The sequence below is a fragment of the Aotus nancymaae genome, unplaced genomic scaffold, assembly GCF_030222135.1.
Source record: "Aotus nancymaae isolate 86718 unplaced genomic scaffold, 86718_ANA_hifiasm-v0.15.2.pri h1tg000008l, whole genome shotgun sequence".
NCBI classification, from domain to species: domain Eukaryota; kingdom Metazoa; phylum Chordata; class Mammalia; order Primates; family Aotidae; genus Aotus; species Aotus nancymaae.
The window spans coordinates 35937564-35962756 of record NW_026988419.1 but is presented as its reverse complement, the minus strand read 5'-3'; the positions used below and the strand labels follow the sequence as shown (position 1 = coordinate 35962756).

General features: G+C 40.2%; 1 protein-coding gene across 1 annotated transcript in view; it reads right to left on the bottom strand.

Moving 5' to 3' along the window:
- The window catches only part of RFTN2 (raftlin family member 2), a 66194-nt gene that overhangs the window by 9321 nt on the left and 31680 nt on the right, over positions 1-25193 (bottom strand). Inside the window, exons 6-8 of the mRNA XM_012454075.3 lie at positions 19362-19483; positions 17182-17285; positions 6107-6185 (exon numbers count right to left, since the gene is read on the bottom strand). Coding sequence (XP_012309498.1) covers positions 6107-6185; positions 17182-17285; positions 19362-19483 — 305 coding nt within the window. The remainder of the gene's footprint in view (positions 1-6106; positions 6186-17181; positions 17286-19361; positions 19484-25193) is intronic.

The window sequence follows — 25193 nt, the reverse complement described above, 5'->3', positions numbered from 1 at the left end:
GAGGAAATGGGGGCTTGGAGAGTATAGCTGAAGCTGTGTCTCTCCTGCACTCCAGTTCCCTGGAATCCCTTTCAGAGTTTGTTGTCTACTCTGGAGACCACCGCTGAGTAAGAACCTGACTCTGAGTTAGTGGCAACCAAATTCTTTAAGTGACTTTTTATCTCTTGTAAATAAGTATCAAGGGGAAGTATGGACTCAAAAATTTGACTGAAATAGAGACTTTTATGTAATACAAAAAGTCTGATGAGTTTTATTTGAGTCTTCAAAAGAAACAAAAAATTACGAAAGGTCTTGGAAGAAAACTTGAAAAGCGCATTTAACAGTTGGAGATAAAGTCCTGATTAGAGTCTTTGACCCTACTCAGCATAGCTATCATTTCCTTGAATCCATTTAGAGGCCTCTCCCCAAAATAAAGAAAAATAAAAATAGATGAAAGGAAGAGCAAGATAAAAAGACCCTGGCCTTTCAACACCACACAGAGAAGAGAAGTTAACAACTTCACTAAGCTTCATAAGCATTCCATGACCCAAGGACAGTCTTCACTGAAGGATAAAGACACAAAAAATATAGTATATGCAATTGAAAGAGCAAATGATCCTTTGACATTTTATTTTTTAAATTATCATATAGTAAAAGTGACTTTGGGATGTACAATTCTACGAATTTTAATATGTGTCTAGATTTAACCACATTTGCTACACAGAACAGTTCCACCACCCCAAAACACTCCTCTATATATCCCTGTATCACACCCTTTCACCAGCCCTAATCCCTGGCAACAATTGATCTATTCTCTACACTATAGTTTTGTCTTCTTGAACATGTCATTTAAATAGAATTATACAGTCTGTAATCTTTTGAGGCTGGCTCTTTTATTCATCAGAATACCTTTGAGATTAATCCAAGTTATGTGTATCAGTAAGTTTATTCCTATTTATTTTTATTTTTTACTTGTAGAAACAGACTTTATCTTATTTTACTTTTTTATGAGACAGGGTCCCAAGTTGCCCAAGTTGGTCTCAAACTCCTGGCCTCAAGGCCATCCACCTATCTTGGCCTCCCAGAGTGCTGGGATTACAGATGTAAGTCATCGTGCCCAGTCCTTTTTATTTCCGAGTATTTAATTGTATGGATGTACCACTGTTGTTTATTCATTCACTTGTTGAAGACATTTGGGTTGTTTCCAGTTTGAGGTGATTATGAATAGAATTGCTACAAATATTTGTGTGTAGGGTTTTTGTGTGAATATAAGTTTTTATTTCTCTAGGGTAAACACCCAAGATGGGGACTGCTGGATCATATGGTAAGTGTCTGTTTACTTCATAAGAAGCTGCCAAACTGTTTCCCAGGGTGAATGATATGGTTTGGCTGTGTCCTCAACCAAATCTCATCTTGTAGCTCCCATAACTTCCATGTGTTGTGGGAGGGACCCGGTGGGAGGGAACTGAATCACAGGGACAGATCTTTCCCATGCTATTCTCATGATAGTGAATAAGCCTCACAAGTTCTGATAGTTTTAAAAATGGAGTTCCCCCGCAAAAGCTCTCTCTTTGCCTGCCGCCATCCACATAAGATGTGACTTGCTCCTCTTTGCCTTCCACCATGATTGTGAGGCCTCCTCAGCCACATGGAACTGTGAGTCCAATTAAATCTCTTTCTTTTGTAAATTGCCCAGTCTCAGGTATGTCTTTATCAGCAGTGTGAAAACAGACTAATACAGTGGATATACCATTTTCCATCCCCAGCAGCTGTGTATGAGAGTTCTGATTGCTCCTCATCCTCCCTAGTTGTTGGTATTGTCACTATTTTTTATTTTAACCATTTTAACAGGTGTATGATATCTCATTATGAGTTTGCATTTGCACACCCCTAATGACTAGTGATTGAAGTATCTTTTCATGTATTTATTTCTCATTTACATATCCTCATTGGTGAGGTGTTCCAGTCTTTTAACTATTTTTTAACTAAATTGTTTTCTTACTCCCGAATTGTAAGAGTCCTTTCTTGATACCCTCTGGGTAAAATCGTTTGCCATGTATATAATTTCTGAGTTTTTTTTTCTTCCAGTTTGTGGCTTGTCTTTTCCTTCTGTTAACAATGTCATTCACAGAACAAAAGTTTTATATTTTGATGAAGTCTATTTTTCAATTTTTAAATAGGTTATGGTTTTGGTGTTCTGTGTAAAAACCATTTTTTTTTTGAGACAAGGTCTCACTCTGTTTCTCAGGCTGGAGTATAGTGGTGCGAACATGACTCACTGCAGCCTCAACCTCTCAGGTTCCAGCAATCCCCCCACCTCACCCCCGCAAGTAGCTGGGATTACAGGTGCTCGCCACCATGCCCAGCTAATTTTTGTAGTTTTTGTAGAGACAGAGTTTTGCCATGCTGACCAGGCTGGTCTCAAACCCCTGGACTCAAGTGATCCTCCTGCCTCAGACTCCCAAAATGCTGAGATTACAGGTGTGAGCCACTGCACCTGGCTCCTAAAAACTCTGCCTAACTCCACTTTATGAAGATTTTCTCCTATGTTTTTTCCCTAATAGTTTTCTAGTTTTACTAAAATGAATTATCTCTTAATAGCTTAGAGAAAACTGAGGCAGTAAATGAGAGTCTAAATATTTTGAAATGACATTTTTCATGTTTAAAAACATTCACAAATATCTAGAATATTGCGTAAGATATATCTGTGAAATATAAAACAAATTCCAAAAGTAAAGGCCTCCATAACTTCAGAAGAAAACATTCCGATGATATGCTTTCTTCATTGTGCAATTCTCAATTTCCTCAACAAGGGCATGAAATGGGTTTGTTGAATATAACAGTACTGTTCTGTGGTGAGTGAAATTGGATAGAAAAAGTCTTATATTTCTTGACATTAGTCTTAGTAAAAGAAACAAGAGAGATTCTTTTCAAAGGTCAGACTCCCCATGAAATTTATTGTTTAATGAAAATGCACTGACAATCCTAGGACAACACTTGTAATGTCTGAAATATCTGGCAACTGTTTTTAAAACTAAACATCTTTGAACAAAATTCTTTGAAAGACTTTATAAATGAAGCAATCCCCCCATCAACCCCTTCCAAACTATAACTGATTTCAAGGTATTAACAAAGAAGAGTGCTTTTATGGATCTCTGACTGCATAAATTTTTTCAAGGCATATTATAAATACAACTTTCATAAATATGTATGAAATAGCTGAATTAATTTTTTGGTAATAAATTAACTCGATAGTGATATTAATAGTTTACTTTCCCAAAAGTATTACTACCATTTTGAAGTACAGTAAGAAATTATTTCCTTAAGTAAAAACTGAAAGAATTTCCAAATCAGCTTTCTGTTGTAGCTGTTAGACACTTTGGCTCCTACCTAATCTGTTCTGCCCTGAAATAATCTCAAGATCCTGAGATTTCTTACTAGAAAAATTAAACACTTGTCAAATGAAGAAATAGTAAATCCATTCAGAAGCAGAATTGTAAGTTATAAGATAATTATTGTTAGATTTGTCATTGATACAAGTCAACTATATATACTTCCCATTATGTAAATGAACCAGTAATTTCATATTACAATGAAATATAAAGATTACCTAAAGAAAAGTTACGACTAGAGACTACTGGATGTATCTAAAGTTAAACAAAAAAGGGCTGGGTACAGTGGTGAGCACCTGTAACCCCAACTACTTGGGAGGCTAAGGTGGAAGAATTACTTGAACTCATGAGTTTGAGACCAGACTGGGCAACACAGGGAGTCCCTGTCTCATAAAAAAGTAAAATATGATAAACAAAAAGGGCCTAAGTATTTTCAGGGAATTAAAAACCTGATATCTAATATTAAGTAAAAGAGACTCTGAAGTAGCTGGATTTTGAGCTTATATTTTCACAAACACAACTTCATGGCCCTCAGTAAATTAAAACTCCATGAGGCTATGAATTCTGATGATTTTTCTTAAAAATAATGGCCATTTGTAGATTGTTAAAAAAAAAAAAAAAGAAAGAAAAAATAAAGAGGTTGTGACATGATGAGAAGTTTGCTTTGGGGGAAAAAGAAAAGACAACTTTTTCTGGCCATTCTCTACATATATCCATCTTTGCTTATTTTAGCAGAATATTTCTTTTATTCATTTAATTTTTTTTGAGACAGGGTCTCACTGTCACCCAGGCTGGAATGCAGTGGCACTATCACAGCTCATTGCAGCGCTGAATCCTGGGCTGAAGTGATCTTCTCACTTCTATATTCCAAGTAGCTGGGACTACAGGCATGTGCCACCATGCTTGGCTAATTTATTTTTTATTTTTTTGTAGATGCAGGGTGTGCCAATGTTTCCCAGGCTGGTCTCAAACTCCTAGGTTCAGGTAATTCTCCCACCTCAGACTCTCAAAGTGTTGGGATTACAGGTGTGAGCCCTTTTGCACGGCCTAGACAGAGTATTTTTCTTTCTTTCTTTCTTTTTTTTTTTTGAGAAGAAATTTTGTTCTTGTTGACCAGGCTGGAGTGTAATGGCACAATCTTGGCTCACTGCAACCTCCCACTCCAGGGTTTAAGCAGTTCTCCTGCCTCAGCCTCCCAAGCAGCTGGGATTATAAGCACCCGCCACCCTGCCCAGTTGAGTTTATTTTTTGTATTTTTAGTAGAGATGGGGTTTCACTATGTTGGCCAGGCTGGTCTCAAGCTCCTGACCTCAGGTGATCCACTCACCTTGGCCTCCCAAAGTGCTTGGATTATAGTCGTGAACCACTGCGTCCGGCCCAGAATATTTCTTAATAAACACATGAACTTGAGTCAATCTCATTGTTGTGGAGGGGTGCAGTGCTCACCTGTGGGCTTTAATGTGATCTTTCTAATATCTGTGTACTTGGTCATTCTATTCTCCTGCCTCTCCATCTTCCCATCTACCTCTCTACCTCTCTACCTATTTACCTACCGAGCCAGCCAGCCTCTTTCCAAAATTAATGTGAGACAATTTAACATGGCTGTATTATACACACAGTCAGTCTAGCTCTTTGATAGTTTAGATAACTTTAAAATTTACTAAATAATGTTTTCTTTTTCAAATACCTGCGGCTTTGCCCCCAAACATAAAACAATGTTTTCTTGATTTAGGTACAAAAAAAGAATCACTTTAAATAGTTTTCTGGTCCATTTGCAAATTTCTTGTTTTGCAAGTTATGCTTTATTAATACCCAGATTGCCTCGTTCAATCATTGTATTCTAGCTGTGCATCCAGTAAGAACAATGTCACTTGAAGCTCAGAATAGCCCTTCAGCAAAGTGCTGAAAAAATATAGACTTGAGAAGATAATATAAAATAAAAGTGTTGCCCAAGGTCAAGATAGCCAAGGTTGCATCGATGTGTTGCAAGATCAGGCACATTCATTCACAAGATTTAAAGCTGTAGGGGCAGAAAAAAACTGTTCCTTTATCCTCTTAGTTTCAGTAGCTGAGAACTACAAATTAAACTGACAAAAGACATATCAATAGGAGAAACGGTTTATTTTCAATGCACACAGTCTCTTCACAGAAAAGTAGCAAAACCTCAATGAGGCAGTTTGGTGTAGAAGATCTGGGAGTTTATATACCATTTTAACAAAGGGTGATAAGTTGTGGACAGGTGACTAGACAAAGGAAAAGGAGTTTGGGCTTCTGGGGAAGTAAATTGTGAGAAGGCAAATACATGGGGTAAACTAATGGAAGATCAAGCTTATTTTAGTAAGGTTTGTTTTTGCAGACTCATCAGTAGGAATTATCTCTGGTGATTAGACACCTTTACAAATGGAAATTTACATCGCCTTTATAAAGTGAAATGTATGCCCTGTTTTTCAGCAGAAAGATAGAGGACAGAGAGTTCCTCCTGTGTCTGCTGTTTCTTAATTGCCTTCAGCTCAAAATAATCCTCATGTCGAAATGGCATATTTTGAGATGGCATATTAGAATCCCCTTTGGAGCTATTTCATGTTGCCTGATTGCTAGCACATTTCCCTTATAGATTGGTTCAGAGGACTGTTTCCATATCATGTCCACGCTTCCTCATTTGGAATTACAATGAGAGTTTAAGGATTAAATGCTTCAATATAACATTCAGTTAATAAAACATCAATTTTACTCACATCTGGTGTTTGAACAGCTGAATTCCACATAACTGGCCTCTGAAGGAATACGATCTGCTTTGTAGCCAAATTCCCTTCACTGCAAATTAAAACAATAGTATTAGTATTTGTGAATTAGTAATTCTCTATATTTCATAATTGGCTAGAATGTTCCATATGTAGTTTTGTAAAATAATCTTCTGACCGAAAATAATTATAAAACATAATTCTTTTTTTTCTTCCAGTGATGGAAAAAATGTAAAACATAATTCTATAAAAACCACATCTGAAAAAACAAGAACAACCGCTAAAAAACTGAATATGGTCACTAAAAAGAAAACAATTTTAATGTTTAAAGACTCTTGTAACCTCACCAAGCTAACATCAATATTTTTGTTTCTTTGTTTCCCCTTAGTCTTTATCAGCCTGTGTATTTGCATGTCTGTAATCACTGCATATTTATATTTTGTTTCTATGCCCTTCACTGAACAATCTTTTTTTGTTTGTACACTGTAATCATATTTTTAATGGTTGCATAATAACTCAAAGAATTAAAATATCGAAATGTACTCAACCTTTCTTTTATTATTGGAAAATAAGGTTGCTTCCAATTTCTTGCCAGTTATAAATAAATGATGCTGTTATAAAAAGTATGTATTGTATTCATCTTATGAATTATTTTCTTGAAATGAATACTTAGCAGTGGGATTATTAGGTCAAAGCTTATGATTTAAACTTCTTGGTATGCATTGTCAAATTTGCCTCATAAACATAAGAGACCAATTTAGGCTGCCAAATGTGAGAAAATTTACATTCATTTTCAATTGAGGGACTTCAACTATAGCTAGTTTTACTTTCAGATGCTTCTTTGTAGTCAGCTACTCAGTATTCTCCTTATTTAACTATCATCATGGCAAATTACCCCTTGCCAAAGACTACTTGGGGTTTGTATTCCTCTGAAATGCTTTTCACAGAGTCTCCATGGATTTATGGGGAGGAGTGTCTGTAGCTAATGTTGCTCAGTTACGACTTTTATTATGCAAAAAACCCCAACAAAACCTTACTATTAGCTGCATTTTATGCTGAGCTCTTTTTCTGGAAAATGAATGCAACACTGAAACTCTGGCTTTAGAGTTATATGTCAACTACACACCATTTGAAAATCCCAATCTTACTGATACCACTGAATTTTGAGAAATATCAAATCTTTCTCAAAGTGGTAACAGGAGACTGCTTCTTTTTTATTTTCATTTTTGAAAGACTCTTTCTAGTCTAATCTCATTAGAGCAAAAAGCTTATGTAAAACATATAGTAACTTTGGGAACAAATCATCATAAGGCTTTGGTACATGGATAGGATTAGCATGTGTACAGAAAAGGCTGGTCATATGTTTTGGAAGCATGAAGTATACTGGAAAAAGCCATGGCTTTGGAACTAGACAGTTCCTGTGTTCAAATCCAAATTCTGTCATAGTATCTAGTAGTTGACACCTTTAATTAATTAAACCTTAAATTCTCTGACTGTTTTCTGTCAGGGACCTCGATAAGTATAAGTGAAGAAAAAGCATGTGTGAAGAGCCTCCCATTGTGTCTGCCACTAGAATAAGTACAACAAATGTAATTTCTTTCCACTTTTCCATTCATTTAGTGAAATATAGGGTGCAGTTAAGGGAAGGGAGGAAAAGTTTCAGAATCAAGAATATCTTCCAGAGGGCAAATTCCAGGGACAGCCAGATATGGTGTTCATGCCTGTAATCCCAGCACTTTGTGAAGCTGACGGGGGATGATCCCTTGAGTGCAGGAGTTTGAGACTAGTCTGGGAAACATACTGAGACTCCTGTCTCTACAAAAACATTAAAAAAAAAAATTTATCCAAGTGTGGTGTCACATGCCTGTGGTCCCAGCTACTTGGGAGGCTGAGGTAAGAGGATCACTTGAGCCCGGAGGTTGAGGCTGCAGCGAGCCATGATCATACCACTGAACTCTAGAATGGTGACAGAGAGAGAAAACCTTTTTTTTTTTTTTTGAGATGGAGTTTTGCTCTTGTTGCCCAGGCTGGAGTGCAATCTTGGCTCACTGCAACCTCCACCTCCTGTGTTCAAGCAATTCTCCTGCCTCAACCTCTCGAGTAGCTGGGACTACAGGCGTCTGCCACCATGCCCGGCTAATTTTGTAGTTTTAGTAAAGTCAGTGTTTCTCCATGTTGGTCAGGCTGATCTTGAACTCCTGACCTCAGGTGATCTGCCTGCCTTGGCCTCCCAAAGGTATGAGTCACTGCGTCCTGCTGAGAGAACCTATCTTAAAAGAAAGAAGGAAGGAAAAGTAAAGAAAAAAGAAAAACAAATTCAAGGGACAGCGTACATGGGAATGGAGAAGAGGCCTTCTAATTCATGTTCCAGGTGTGTGATCCAGGTAGAGAATCACATGAAAGAACCAGGCCTGGAACGATCCAAAGACGGGAATGAGGGATCAGGGTAGAATTATTCTTCTTGAAGAGCAAGCAGGAGCACATTGGGGTAGGGATTGCTGGAGACCTTACAGGATTGCTTACAGACCAACTGTGGATGGGGCAATTCTGAATGCACTAAGATGTAATGTTTGGCCTACGGCAGGCTTTACAAACTTTACTGTGCATTCCAAACACTGAGGTGCCTGTTGATTCCAGGGTTCACTCGATGCCTATGGAATCTTCATTTCACCAGGCTCCCCAGGTGGCCCTAATGCACAATACACTTGGGAACCATCACCAGAAGACACAGACTTGGAAGTGTGGACTTCGCAGGACCTGGGGATTACTTGGTGATACTTCCTTCTATCAAAGGCATTCACTGTTGGTTTTCCTTGAATAATAAAACCCACCAAGAGTTCCTCTTGGTATGGACTGTGGAACCAAAAAGGACTTATTTTCTGGAAGCATCCTTGATGTCTATTTTACCATATTCTTCTAATGTGACATGCATCCTTAAGTTTTTTGGACAATTTTAGCCAGATAGGCTGCCTAGAGCCATACTGAAGACACATACGTTTAACCATCTGCAGTTTCTCAATGTATTCTTGACCTGACTTGTCTAAAATATAAAGGAATTTTATATTTTGGAATGTGGGTGAGGAGTTACTCCCTCTGCAGTCTGACACAATTCCTGGCAGCAATCCCAAATTATGAGAGTATCTCTATCGGTGGATCCCGAGGCAGTGGGGGATGGAGAAAGAGGAAGGAGATGGCTTATCAAAGGCTCCGTGGGTTAGAGGTGGAGGTAGGTAGGTTAGGGGTGTACGTCAAGGAAAAAAGTCCTCAGATGGTGTGACTTACAGTGCTCGATCCTGGATTGAGAATCATCGCCTGTATGTTGAAATAGGATTCTCTCTGCCAGCGTTCTGCTTGATATTTAACACAGGATGCAGAGAGGTGAGACATGTGGCATAGGGGAGGTGAACCCCCTGTAGCTACTTCAGTGAAGCAAGAGCACTGTCAAACCTATTCCTCCTGCGGTGTGAAGGGGATTGCCTCTGAAAGGGCAGAAGCTTTTTAAGCATGAGCTTTATTTAATTAAATTTTTTTTTGAGGCAGATTCTCACTCTGTCACCCAGGTGCGGTGCAGTGGTATGACTGTGGCTCACTGCAACCTCTGCCTTTTGGGTTCAAGCAATTCTTCTGCCTTAGCCTCCTGAGTAGCTGGGATTACAGGCATGCGCCACCACACTGGCTAATTTTTTGTATTTTTAGTAGAGACAGGGTTTCACCTTGTTGGCCAGGCTGGTCTTGAACTTCTGACCTCGAGTGATCCACCTGCTTTGTCCTCCCAAAGTGCCAGGATCACAGGCCTGAGCCACTGCGCCTGGCCTAAGCATGAGCTTTAAAACTGTTGGGTTGAAACTGAAGAGTAATGCCTTCCAGTGGCTCTATGAGGAGTGGTTTGGGGAGTCTAATGAGATGAAAAGCAAACGTGGAGATGGTTTGTCAAAGGCTGACAACTTTAGACAGCATTCAGATGCCCAAATAAGACTTTGGGAGGTCAGCATCTGCCTACCTCTTGGGGAGGTCCTCAGAGTCAGATCCCTAATTTGAGATACGTCTGAAACTTCTATGTCCCTGATTTTCTGAGGACCATTTTGATTTAAAATAGGTCCTACTATTTTCAGACCAGCTGTGAGACCATGTGGAACTTGTTTTGGTTTCGAGACTGTAATTACGGTAGACCTAAGGGAAAGAAGTCTGAAGTCTTATAGAGGGACATCTATTTGGTAGAGCAAGTAAGTCCCTTATGGTTCCCAGTGGTTCCTGAGCTATTTACAGAGCTGGGATAGAATACTTTTCCCTTAGCAAAATGGTGGTCATTATGGGACCTGAGAGGATGTTTCAAATGCCCTGGATGATTTCAGAGGACAGAGCCCACATCTTATTCTCTACAAAAAGTTTCATCCATAAAGTGCTGTTAATTATTGATTAATCATTGAAAGCTTTGCTTTAAAATTCCGCCAAATGAATTCAGTTTTGCCAAGAGTGGTTTGCACTAGTTGTAAAACAAACAAGCAACAAAAATGAAACTAAAAAGCAATTCTATTTATGCTTTGATAATATCTTTAGTGATAATTTTTTTTTTTTTTTGGAGACAGAGTCTTGCTCTGTCACCCAGGCTGGAGTGCAGTGGTGCAATCTGGGCTCACTGCAACCCCTACCTCCCAGGTTCTAGCGATTCTTCTGACTCAGCCTCCTGAGTAACTGGGACTACAGGCATGCACCACTATGCCTGGCTAACTTTTTTTTGGTATTTTTAGTAGAAACGAGGTTTCACCATGTTGGCGAGCCTGGTCTCAAACTCCTGACCTCAGGTGATCTGTCCACCCTGGCCTCCCAAAGTGCTGGGATTACTGGTGTTAGCCACTAACCCCGGCTGATAATTAAATTTAAAAAACATTTTTGGGCTGGGTGCGGTGGTTCTTGCCTGTAATCCCAGCGCTTTGGGAGGCCAAGGCGGGTGGATCATGAGGTCAAGAGATCAAGACCAACCTGGCCAAAATGGTGAAACCCCGTCTCTACTAAAAATACAAAAATTAGCTGGGCGTGGTTGCATGCACCTGCAGTCCCAGCTACTCCGGAGGCTGAGACAGGAGAATTGCTTGAACCCAGGAGGCAGAGGTTACAGTGAGCTGAGCTCACGCCACTGCACTCCAGCCTGGCAACAGAGCATGACTTGTTCTAAAAAATAATAATAATAATTTTTGTAGGAACTTAAAAGGATAACTTGAACTTCTTCTTGGTTCAATATGTGCCTATAATTTCAAGTATCTTTGAGAGCTAGAGTACTTGAATTTATAGATAGGTGGAAGAGAGTTGTTCTACATTCTTTAAGATATAAAAACCAAGGACATTTTTGATTGTCTCTGAATTTCAGCTTGTGGCATTCTCCCTCCCATCTGGAGAGTCCACTCTGCCACCTCTGCCTGTTCCCACCCTGCCCATCTTTTGAGATTAGTTTCAGGTGTGACCTCTTTCATAAAGTCTTCTCTAACCTTCCAACTGAAGAGCAGCACCCCCTTTTCAGGGCTCCCACAGGTCCCTCTTAGGGAGCTTAATCCCTTTGACCAGATGATATAGCTACTTGCACACACATTTTCCTTCCACCAGATCTAAGCTCCTTCAGGAGCTTTTCTTCTCATCTCTGCATCTTCCACATTAATGAGCAGAAACTGGTGCTCAGTAGAAAGTTAAAGAATCAAAGAATTTATAAATAAATGGTCATTTGGTTTCTGTGATAATATATTGAAACCAGGGAACATACTTCAAAAAATAAAAAAACCAATCATGACAAGAAAGCAAAGGCTTTGCAGAAGAGACAAAAGCTTTGCTAGGTGAGTCATGACTGGTTCACTACACTACAGCCTGGGCAACAGATCAAGACTCTGTCTCAAAAAAACAAAAAACAGGGTTTGCTAGGTCCTTATTTTTTATTTTTCTAGGTCTTTTTACAACTATGAAGTTCCTTGATCCATTTAGTATCAATCTTAACTCTTCCTTCTACTCCTCACAAAACTTTTCATCTACATGACCCTACAATAAACATAGCCTACAGAATTTTATATGAATTTGAACTATTAAAATGCCTCATATTTTAAAATAATTTACTCTTTCTTTTCTCTACTAACTTCAATGACGGGAAGGATTTCTTAAACAATATATCAAAAAGGGTAAAGACAGATACATTTGCCGATTTTAAAATCGAAAACTTTTGTTAAAGACATAGAGTGAAAAGACAAGCCACAGAATTAGTGAAGATAATTGCAGCATGCATAATAAAGGACTCTTTATTTGTTATACTTAAATAAGTTATAAGTAGAGATTTTTAAAATTAATATTAAAATTTTTTTATAGAGATGGGTCTTGCTATGTTGCCTAGTCTCGTCTTGAATTCCTGGGCCCAAGCTATTCTCCCAGCTCAGTCTCCCAAAGTGCTGAGATTACAGGTGTGAGCCACTGTGCCTGGCCTTATGAATAGAATTTTAGGCTAGGCATGGTGGCTCACGCCTGTAATCCCAGCACTTTGCGAGGCTGAGGCAGGCGGATCACCTGAGGTCAGGAATTTGAGACCAGCTTGGCTAACATGGTGAAACCCTGTCTCTTCTAAAACAACTCAAAAAAAAAAAAAAAAAAAAAAAAGAAAAGAAAAGAAAAGAAAAAAATTAGCCAGACATGGTAGTGAGTGATTGTAATTCCAACTACTTGGGAGGCTGAGACAGAAGAATTGCCTGAACCCAGGAGGTGGAGGTTGCAGTGAGTGGAGATCATGCCACTGAACTCCAACCTGGGCTACAGAATGAGGCTATGTCTCAAAACAAACAAACACCTTAGAATTTTAAATGTGGGCAGAAAGACTTAAACAGGTACTTTACGAAGGAAAAATCCAAGTGGCCAGTAAACATATGTAAATGTGCTCAATCTCAGTAAGTAATTAGGAAACTATAAATGAAAGTCAGACTGAGATCAGACTATATAGTCTTAATCAGAATGGCAAAATTTGCAACTATGATAGTATTTTGTGTTGAGGCAATGGTGTCTCTGACATTCTGCTAATAGGAGTGTACATGGAAACAATCTATTTGAAAAAAATCTGGTATTTATCTAACAAAGCTAAAGAAGTGCCCTGTGACCCAGCAAGTCTGCTTCTGGAAGCTTACACATGTGTGTTTTGAGACATGTGTGTTTTGAGACCGACTCTCACTCTGTTGCCCAAGCTAGAGCGCAGTGGTGCAATCTTGGCTCACTGCAACCTCTGCTTCCTGGCTCAAGCGACTCTCGTATTTCAGCCTCCCGAATAGCTGTGACCACAGGTATGCGACACTATGCCAGGCTAAGTTTCGTATTTTTAGTAGAGACAGGGTTTTGCCATGCTGGCTAGGCTGGTCTTGAACTCCTGACCTCAGGGGATTCGCCTGCCTCGAACTCCCAAAGTGCTGGGATTATAGATGTGAGCCACCACACCTGGCTTGCATTTTATGCACTTTCTATTTGAGTGTTTTATGCCACAGAAATGTTGAAATTACTTAAGACTCTATTGTTACATGTAAGACAAACACATATAAGGAAGAACGTTTTCACTAGCAGTAGTTTTGTTATGTTTTTGACATGTGAGCCATAAAAGAAAGATGATGATAGACATTCATTTTTCTGGGTATGAGAATATGTGAAAGCAGATATCTTAATAATGTCACTCTGTATTTCTGTTGCTTTTATTGTCTTGTCATCTTCAGTGATGATTTTTTATATAGCGAACTACAGTATTTACATTTTCTGAAACATCCTGATTTAGGATAGGCCAAGCTATCATGCCTGGACATTGGTTTCAACTTACCAGGAATTTTGGTTCTGCTAAGGATTAGGTCCCAAAACATTATCCTGATATGCTCAGGCCCTATGTAGGTACTTTGCATGTATTATCTTAGCCATTGTGATAATCCACTAAAGTTGATATTATCATACCATTTTTCAGATAAGGAAATTTATTTTTTCTTTTTCTTTGAGACGGAGTTGCGCTCTGTCATCTGTCGCCCAGGCTGGAGTACAGTGGTGCGATCTCGGCTCACCGCAACCTCCACCTCACGGGTTCAAGTGATTTTCCTGCCTCAGCCTCCGGAGTAGCTGGGACTATGGGTGTGTCCCACCATGCCCAACTAATTTTTTTTGTAGTTTTAGTAGAGACAGGGTTTCACGGTGTTGGCCAGGATGGTCTCAATCTCCTGACCCCCTGACCTGCCTGCCTTGGCTTCCCAAAGTGCTGGGATTACAAGTGTGAGCCATTGCGCCCGGCCAGGAAATTTATCTTAAAAAGGTTAGATGACTTGCCCCAATCATACAGCTAGACAATGATGAAGCTATAATTAAAACAAGATCTGCTTAGCTCCAAAGCCTGGGCTCCTAACCACTCCTCTAGTTTCAGAGACTAAAAACTTCAGGCTCTATCCTCTACCTTGACCAAGGTCAGCTGTATATAATGTTTTTCTTTATTTTTAAAGACTACATAATTGACAATGATTCCCATCATTGTGTGTACTACAGCAGTCAAGAACAGCATGTGACTGTCATAGGGACAATACATTTGCACAAGAATAAAAAGGCAGAGGATAAACAAGCTTTACCAACGATCCTTGTTACCAAATGACCATGAACTTTTACCTTCATCCTATATTTCCTGTGTTGCAGGCACTTGGCAGGACCCAAATTACAAAATGCAAAGGAACAAAATGAACACCAATATTACACAATGTTCCTTGGCATACAAAAGAAGAGTAGACATTGTGTGTTGTAGTGTGCCTTGTTGCATAAGGGCGATTACTGTTAAAATTACATTTTTCTACTATCTTCTATACAGAGTTATGAGCATATTCCTAGATAGAAATCTGCTAAATAGTGATGCTGCTGCCCTTTAATCTCTTTAGTATTTGAAGATCCTATCTAACTTTGACAGTTTAAAAAGTCTCTTCTTTTTAATATTTCTGTAGAACCTATAGACTAAGCCACCTCATCTTAGCCCTTGATGAGTTACTGTATTTTTTTTTTTTTTTTGAGATAGAGTTTCACTCTTGTTGCCCAGGCTGGAGTGCAATGGTGTGATTTTGGCTCACTGCTCCCTCCACCTTCTGGGTTCAAGCAATTCTCCTGCCTCAGAGTAACAGGGATTACAGGCATGTACCACCACGCCCAGCTAAATTTTTATTTTTAGTAGAGACGAGGTTTCTCCATGTTGGTCAGGTTGGTCTTGAACTCCCAACCTCAGGTGATCCACTGCCTCAGCCTCCCAAAGTGCTGGGATTACAGGCGTGAGCCACCACACCCAGCCTGATGAGTTACTGTATTATATTGACAAATACATAAGCTTGATCTGCCCTGACCAGAATGGAAGCCCCTTGTTTACTATGCATGAAATGTAAGCTTAACCAGCTCACAAGCTCCATCAGGGCCAGAAACTATGCACAGCTTCCACGTTTTTATTTATTGATTGACTTTTTGCCTTTTAGATTTGATTTCTAAAGTTTAAAATTCAGAATGGCATGGCAGAGAGAAGAGAAGGAGCATCTGAATGCTGAGAGGAGTTTGGCTGAAGATGGTTGGAGAAGAGATTGGCTGCTGGATGGTCAAACTCCAGATGATCATCTTCCCACTCCATCCCACTTCCACCCTCAGTAAAACCTCCACAATCACCATCCTCAATTCTTTGTGCAACTTGATTCTTCCTGGACCCTGGACAAGGACCTAGGTACCAAAAGGACACTAAGCTGGTTAACATTTCAGCTGTCTGTAGACAGCAAAGCTAAAAGAGCACTGTAACACATGCCTACTTGGGCTTTGGGAGTCGCAGGCACCCAACCCTAGATGCTACCATGAGGCCGGAGCCCCAAAGCACTTGCCCCAGCTCCTGCACCTGCCCATCTGCGTGCTCCCCCTCCCATAAGGGGTTTGAGCACACAGCCGCTGAACAGACAAGCCACACCCTTGTCACATGTCCTGCAAAGGGAGTCAGGGAATTCTCTCATTTCATGAAGACTGAATCTTGAGAATTACTACCGTTCTGTTATATGACAGGTACGTCACAGAGTGGAAAAGGTTAGGAAATCATGCTTCAGGGGTCATCACTCAATTTGAGAACAGTTACTACAGAGCTCTGGGAAGTAAATTAATTGTTTTGCTTATTTTAAACATTCCTTTTTTGTTCTTCAAGCTTGAGTGTCTTGTCTTTATATCCACCAAATTCCTTTTCCTACCTGACGAAGGTGTGGCTTTTAAGATAAAGCCATGCCAATCAAAGGTTTTTAAATGTTGAGGGTATTGGGATACTGGACAGGGCTAAGTTGCTAAACCAGGAAGTCCAGAGAAGGTGAGTGAAGTGGGTTAGACTAAGGAAGGGGAAGTTGCCTTCCTTAATGACAGCTGACAACCACTCAGAACGTTAACGCATACTTGACTTTGCTGAAAGGGAAGGCCCAGTTGGTGCTGCACTGTCCTCTGCAGGTAGTCACCTGCCCAGGCAGGACAGCTTTGGCAGTCAGTCATTTCCTGGATGCCTAAGCAGGCAGAGGACACATCTCTGGGTCCCAGGAATAGCAAAGCATTTTACATAATGACTTACTTGGTCTCTGTTTCTCTGTCTCAAAAAAGTAAGACTCAATTTTTCCTTTCCAAGAAAGTTGGTAAAAGGAGAAAAGGAAAAGGAAAGTTAGTACTTGTGAAATATTGGCATTTGGTTCTAATGCAGTTATTTATTTTAATGGAAACAGCTACTGAGGGGAACTAACTCACCACACTGGAGGGGAGGTGGCAGAAGCGCTCCCCCATCCTGCTTGCTCTGGAACCCTACTGTGTCCTAAACCTGGCTGTGTGCTGAGGTGAGGACAGTTTTGCATTTGTGCTGCAGAGCCTAACAGCTTATACATCTATAATGCCAAAGACTGAATTTACTAACCTCCAAGGTCTATAAAATCAAATTAGAAGCTCAGTGAAATGTTTTTTTGTAGGCATTAAACAAATACTTGTTAAACTGAATTATCTAACAAGTGAAATTATATATTAGAATTAAATGAGAGTATGTAAGAATGCTTTTGCCTTACCTGTCATGTCTTAACACAGGTGTGGGCAACACGCTTGTCAGAAGCCATCCAAATTCAGCCAGAGTGTGCAGCAGAGGGCCATAATCTGTTTTGATTTCACATCCCTGCATGAAAAAGCATAAGAGCTCATAGTCTAATAGCAAAGACAACCAACTACACAATTACAACAAAGGGTGATGCCTGTTAGGATGAGGAGAGTTCACATTCATCGCTGCAGGCTTCCTGGGCTTCATGTTCTGCTCTGCTTCCTTCTAATCACTGAACCGAGTTAGTAACACTGGTAATGGAGAGAGGTTTCTGTCTGGTTGTTGGAAGTTTGGTCTTGTTAGGGCAGTGGTTCTTGAAATTTAATATATGGGATTGGGGAGCTGGAAATCTACATTTTATTATATTTTATTATTATTTTTTGAGACAGAGTTTTGCAGTTGTTGTCCAGGCTGGAGTGCAATGGTGTGATCATGGCTCATCGGAAACCTCTGCCTCCTGAGTTCAAGTGATTCTCCTGCTTCAGCCTCCTGAGTAGCTGGGATTACAGGCATGTGCCACCATGCCTAGCTAATTTTGTATTTTTAGTAGAGACGGGGTTTCTCTATGTTGGTCAGGCTGGTCTCGAACTCCCAACCTCAGATGATCTGCCCTCCTCAGCCTCCCAAAGTGCTGGGATTACAGGTGTGAGCCACTGCACCTGGCTATTATATTTTATTTTGAGAGAGGGTCTCACTCCTACATCTAGGCTAGTGGGCAGTGTCATAATCATGACTCACTTTAACCTCGATCTCCTGGGCTCAAACTATCCTCCTGCCTCAGTTGCCTGAGTAATTGGGACTACAGGTGCATGACACTATGCCTGATTAATTTTTTAGTAGAGATGGGGTCTCACTATGTTGCCCAGGCTGGTCTTGAACTCCTGGTCTCAAATTATCTTCCTACTTCACCTTCCTAAAGTGCTGGGGTTACAGGTGTGAGCTGCTATACCAGGTAGAGTTTGAATTTTAACATGAGTCCCATAGGGGATTCGGATCCAAGGAGTTTCCAGAACACATTTTCAGAAACACTGGTCTAGGGACTAGGAAGTGAGGACAAGAGTGGGGAGTGGCAATTGGGGTATTGAAGGTGAGGGGCGCTTGGGTGTGGGGAGTCTTTTCATGCTTTTTACTCAATTTGGAATTGAGTTTTGCCTGGAGCTTTACCTCTTCCCCCAAATCCTTTTTCCCCACTCAATGGATTTTCTAGTTTCTTTGAAAATGGGCTATGTCACTTTAACCTGTATAAGGTCAGAAAGGCAAAAGGTTCCCTGAAAGAGCCTGTCAGGGAGGGCCTCATACACACAACAGAATATACCTGAATTCAGTGTGTGCACCTCAAGGGCAGTCCATTCGGTGACATCTGAATTCAGGGTATCAGCAGCAATGTCATCTCTGATTGTGAAGGACAATGCTGTGTGTATATATTTGGCCTGGTGAGAGAGAAAACATCTTTTGGACATTTTTGCCTTTGAAAGTCATTCATAGGGTTAAAAAAAAAAAACTCAGTCACATTGGTTGATTGGAGATAAAACACTAGGTGAGTGACTGGATTGTTTTCTTTCAATCAGTTGTCACAGAATGGTGTAAAAAGAATCTCAGTGCCAGGAGATGGTTTTTTGGCTTAAAATTTTGGGGAACCTACTGCTATTTATGCATAGATAATTATTTCTCTATCTTGCAAAAACATTTAACACTGGATAAAGCAAATTACCTTTTCACAAATCTGAAAGAAGTTTGTTCATGCATTTGTGATGAGATTTTAAACACTAAACAAATATATGTTTAAGGATACTGCATGTGCCAGGCAATGAAGATCTTTAACATGTAAAATAAAATATATAGCCTGGGCAACATGGCGAGATCTCATCTCTACAAAAAATACAAAATAATTAGCTGAGTGTGGTGGTGCACGCCTGTAGTCCCAGCTACCTGGGAGGCTGAGGTTAGAGAATCACCTGAGCCAGGGGAAGTTGAGGCTGCAGTGAGCTGTGATAGAGTCACTACATTACAGCCAGGGTGATAGAGTAAGACCCTATATAAAAAAAAAACCACCCCAAACCAAACATATAAATATGTATGTGTATATATATAATATTTACATACTATGTATTATATTTATATAGAGAGCTAAATTGTCAGAAAAGTGCAGCTTACCTCAATCACAGTCCATTGTTCTACTACGATGGCATCCTTTCCTTTCCTACTAGAACCTGGAACTCCAGAACCTTCTTCTTCATAGATAAAAAATCCTTCCAAAGATTTAGGCAAATGTTCCCCTGTGAGGAAGAGGATACAATTAAGAAGGGTTGTAAATACTAAGTGGCTCGTAAAACCGTCTAAATCCTTAAATAACCCTTATAGGAAACTGAAGGAAAAACATTTCAATTAAAAACATTTGTTTTGGCTAAATCAATAATATCTTCCTGTTCTTTGAAAGTTTTTCTTTTTCCCCAAAGATCAATATTTTTTTTTTACTTAATTGAATTAAAATCCAACTATATGCATAAAAACTATAATAGCAAAAACAAGATAAAATAATATGGTAGAGTGAGAAGCAAGTGGAAAATCAACCTAAAAGGCAACTGGAAGTTGTCATCTCTTGAAATCAAAATTTGGTTTCGGATCGATATGTTGCATGCATGTTAATTATACCATTAAGAGAAACAACATAAAAATGTTAATATTTGAAATTAAAGGCATGATATTAAAATTAATGCGAGGTAAGATTACTTCAAAAGACCTGAACACAGAACAATGTTTTACCTCAATGATGGGCCAAAAAAAAAAAAAAAGAAAAACAGGGACAGGAAGACCCTAAACAGAAGTCATTGTCAAAAGAATTCCTGCTGGGAAGGAAGTTTTAAGGGAGGGCCTCTCTGACTTTTTCTTGAATAGTTGACAATAACCAGCTGGCCTACACGAAACTGATTTTATGGAAGTTCTTTTGTCTCCTATTTTGCTATAGGAGACATTTTTCCCATGGCCATGTGCTGGTTAAACATTTTGGTTTTTATGCAGCGCAATGTCACATCAAAGTTTCCCTGGTTGACAGATCTAAATTTTAAAGGCCTGCAAAGTTTTCAAATGATCTTTTAAGCTTTTTATCTTTAAAGATAAAAAAAGACAAAAGTAATTTCAATGTAATTATCTGTTTTAATTTTTATCAGGCTATACATTTTAAGAGAAAAAATCATTATTATTATTGTTTGACATCAGTCGCGGTTAGGGCAGAACACCGTGAAGAATTTGCATTGTTCAGAGTGGTTCCCAAGAACCCGGTAAAGTTTAGTTTCCTAGTTGAAATTGGTTTTCTAATTAAAATATATATTTCATTTCCTTTAAACATACTTATCTACCGTCTCACCGAAGTGACTAGTGGAATCAAATTTGTTTCTGATTGAAAGTTTAGCGCATCACTAGATCGTCTTTACAATTGTACGTGTCCCAAGTTCCCTTTTAAAGGTATGTGTTTTAAAATTAGTTGTATGCTGTGATAATTACGTAGTTAATTATAATCTGCCTCTTTCTTACTTTGGGAGTAAATAATGTGAAAACGCTGGGCTTTGTGGCTCCAGGTCTGTTTTCTCGCTCTCGGTATTGGGATGCGCTAGCACAGTCCTACCTTGTTTTATCGTGCTTTGCTTTACTGTGTTTTGCAGATACTTTTTTTTTTTTTTCCAAATTGAAGGTTTGTGGCAAATCTGCACTGAGCAAGTCTATCAGTGTCATTTTTCCAAAGGCATGTACTCACTTCATGTCTTGGTGTCATATTTTAGTAATTCTTGCAGTATTTCAACCTTTTTCATTATTATTCTATCTGTTATGTTTGTCTGTGATCAATGATCTTTGATGTTACTATTGTAATTGCTTTGGGCCACTGGGAATCATGCCCATATAAAATGGTGAATTTAACTGAGAAATGTTGTGGGGGTTCTGACTGCTCCACTCACTGGCCTTTCCCCCATCTCTCTCCCTCTCCTTGAGGCCCCATTCCCTGAAATTAGGCCAGTTAATAACCCTGAAACAGCCTCTAGATGTTCAAGTGAAAAGAAGAGTCACAAGTTTCTCATTTTAAATCAAGAGCTGGGAATGGTGTTTAAGCTTAGCAAGGAAGACATGTCCAAGCTGAGACAGGCGGTACACTAGCCCTCTTGTGTCAGTTGGCCAAGTTGTCAATGTAAGGGGAAAGTTCTTGAAGGAAAATAAAAGTGAATGAATGATAAGAAAGCAAAACAGCCTTCTTGATGATATGGAGAAAGTTTTAGTGGTCTGGATGGAAGGTCAAACCAGCCACAAGCAGTCCCTAAGCCAAAGCCTAATCCAGAGCAAGATCCTGACTCTCTTCCATTCTATGAAGGCTGAGAGAGGGTGAGGAAGCTGTGGAAGAAAAGTTGGAGGCCAACAGAGGTTGGTTCATGAAGTTTAATGAAAAAAGCCATCTTCATAACATGAAATTGCAAGGTGAAGGAGCAAGTGCTGATGTACAAGCTGCATCAAGTTAGCTAGAAGATCTAGCTAAGAGAACAGATAAAGGTGGCTACACAAAGCTACAGATTTTCGATGTAAGTAAAACAATCTTATAGTGGAAGATGTCATCCGAGACTTTCATAGCTAGAGAGGGGAAGTCAATGTCTGGCTTCAAAACTTTGTAGTACAGGCTGACTCTCTTGTTAGGAACTAAGGCAGCTGGTGACTTTAAGTTGAAGCCAACACTCATTTACTATTCTAAAAATCCTAGGACCCTTAAAAATTATGCTAAATCTACCCTGTCTATGATCTAGACATGGAAAACAGAGCCTGGATGACAGCACATCTGTTTATAGCATGGCTTACTGAATATTTTAAGCCCACTATTCAGAACTACTGCTCAGAAAAAAGATGCCTTTGAAAATATTATGCTTGTTGACAATGTACTTGCTCACCTAAGAGCTCTCTGATGAAGATATACAGGAAGATTAGTATTTTCATGCCTGCTAACACAACATCCATTCTGCAGCCCATGGATCATGGAGTCACTTTGACTTTCAAGTCGTATATTTAAGAAATACAATTTGTAAAGCTATAGCTGCCACAGATAGTGATTTCTCTGATGGATCTGGGCAAAATAAATTAAAAACCTTCTGGAAAGGACTCACTATTCTAGATGCCTTTAAGAACATTTGTGATTCATGGGACGAGGTCAAAATATCCACATGAACAGGAGTTTGAAAGAAGTTGATTCCAATTTTCATGGGTGACTTTGAGGGGTTCAAGACTTCAGTGGAGAAAGTAACTGCAGATGTGGTGAAAACAGTGAGAGAGCTAGAATTAGAAGTGAAGCCTAAAGACAGGACTAAATTGCTGCAATCTCATAGTAAAACCTGAATGGATGAGGAGTTGCTTCTTATGGATGAGCAAAGAAAGGAAGTGGTTTCTTTCCTTCTGTTTTTTTTTTTTTTTGGAGTCTCACTCTGTTGCCCAGGCGGGAGTGCAGTGGCATGATCTCAGCTCACTGTAACCTCCGCTTCCCAGGTTCAAGTGATTCTCGTGCTTCAGCCTCTTGAGTAGCTGGGACTACAGGCATGTACCACCATGCTGGCTAATTTTTGTATTTTTATTTATTTATTTTTGAGATGGAATTTTGCTCTTGTTGCCCAGGCTGGAGTACAATAGCATGATCTCGGTTCACTGCAACCTCTGCCTCCTGGGTTCAAACAATTCTCCTGCTTCAGCCTCCCGAGTAGCTGGGATTACAGGCATGTCACTACTTCTGGCTAATTTTATATTTTTAGTAAAGACAGGGTTCCACTGTGTTGGCCAGGCTGGTCTCAAACTCCTGACCTCAAGTGATCCTCCCGCCTTGGCCTCCCACAGTGCTGTGATTACAGTGTGAGCCACTGTGCCCAGCTTAGATTCTTAAAATGGAATCTACTCCTGGTGAAGATCCTGTGAACATTATTGAAATGACAAAGAAGGATTTAGAATATCACATAAACTTAGGTGATGAAACAGTGGCAGGGGTTGAGAGGACTGACTCCCATTTTGAAAGAAGTTCTACTGTGGTTAAAATGCCATCAAACAGCATCATATGCTGGAGAGAAATCTTTCTTGAAAGGAAGAGCCAATTGATGCAGCAAATTTCACTGTATTATTTTAAGAAATTGCCACAGCTGGCCAGGTGCAGTGGCTCATGCCTGTAATCCCAGCACTTTGGGAGGCTGAGACAGATGGGCCACTTGAGCTGAGGAGTTCGAGACCAGCCTGGCAACATAGTGAGACTCCATCTCTAAAAAAGAAAGTACAAAAATTAGCCAGTGTGGTGGTGCACACCTGTGGTCCCAGCTACCCAACAGGCCAAGGTGGGAGGATTGCTCAAACCCAGGAGGCGGAGGTTGCAGTGAGCTGAGCTGAAATCACATTACTGCACTCCAGCCTGAGCGACAGGGTGAGACTCTGTCTCAAAAGTGAAAAAAATTAAATTAGATATTGCTACAGCTACCCCAACTTTTAGCAACCACCACCCTGATCAGTCAGCCGCCATCAACACAGAGGGAAGACCCTCTACCACCAGGCTGGTCTCAAACTCTTGGCCTCCAGGGATTCTCCCACCTTGGCCTCCCAAAGTACTGGGGCTAAAGGCAGGAGCCACTGTGCTGGCCCATTCTTTTCAAATATAGTCATCTTACAAGCCACTCAATCTTAAAGTAATATTGACACTCCAGGAAGAGTTGTAGACTGTGAACTTATGAACTTGTGTGCTCCCTGGCACAAGGCTGCATATCCTGAGGGTACTTGAACCCTGGTTTGAAAAGCACATGTTTGAAGGGCTCCCAGGGAATTGCTTATTTTTCTGGATATGTCTTGTCTTTTAGCTAGATATGACATTGACATTCCTATAAAGGTGCTGAGAGGTAACACTCCATTTTAGTATTTTGTTTACCATGTCATTTTTGGTATTCAACTGCCCACCAGAGGTGGGCCCAGAACCATCTTTGAAGTAGAGGGCAGGCACATATGATAACTCTAAAAGGAATCTTAGCCTATCCACTTCTTTCCATCTCCACCATCATCTCTCTAGGGACCACTGCAACAGCCTCTTAGCAGCTTCCCCACCACACTTTCACTCTTGCCCTCTAATCCATTTCTCATAATGAGGACAAAGAAATTTCCCTCCCCTCCTCTCCCCTCCCCTTCTCTTCCATTTCTGTCTCACTCTGTTGCCCAGGCTGGAGTGCAGTGGCATGATCTCGGCTCACTGCAACCTCTGCCTCCTGGGTTCAAGAGATTCTCCTGCCTCAGCCTCTTGAGTAGCTGGGACTATAAGTGCCCATCAAGCCTGGCTAATTTTTGTGTTTTTAATAGAGAATGGAGTTTTGCCATGTTGGCTGGGCTGGTCTTGAACTCCTGACCTCAGGTGATCAGCCTGCTTTGGCCTCCCAGAGTGCTGGGATTACAGGCATGAGCCACTGCTCCCGGCCAGAAATTCTTCAAAAAATTCAAATGAGATCATGATTCTCTTTAAATCTTAAATGAATGAATTGGAATAAATATCTTGGTAAAAGCACACACTCTATCTAGGTGGCTCCACCACCTTCCAGTTGTGTGAACGCAGGCACCTTATTTAAAATCTCTGTGCTTCAGTTCCTTCATATGTAAAAGGAGAATAAGCACGGCCTGGCACAGTGGCTCATGCCTGGAATCCCAGCACTTTCGGAAGTTGAGGCCGGAGGATCACTTGAAACCAGGAGTCTGAGACCAGCCTGGGCAGCAAAGTGAGACCTATCTCTACAAAAAAAGTTTAACAGATTAGCTGGGTGTGGTGACGTGCAAGGAGTCCTGGTTACTCGGGAGGCCGAGGTGTCAGGATTGCTTGAGCCCAGGAGTTCAAGGCTACAGTGAACTATGATCGTACCCCTGCACTTCAGGCTGGGTGAGAGTGAGACCCCATCTACAAATAAATAAATAAATAAAGTTAAAAAACCAGGAAATCATCATCTTTACCTCACA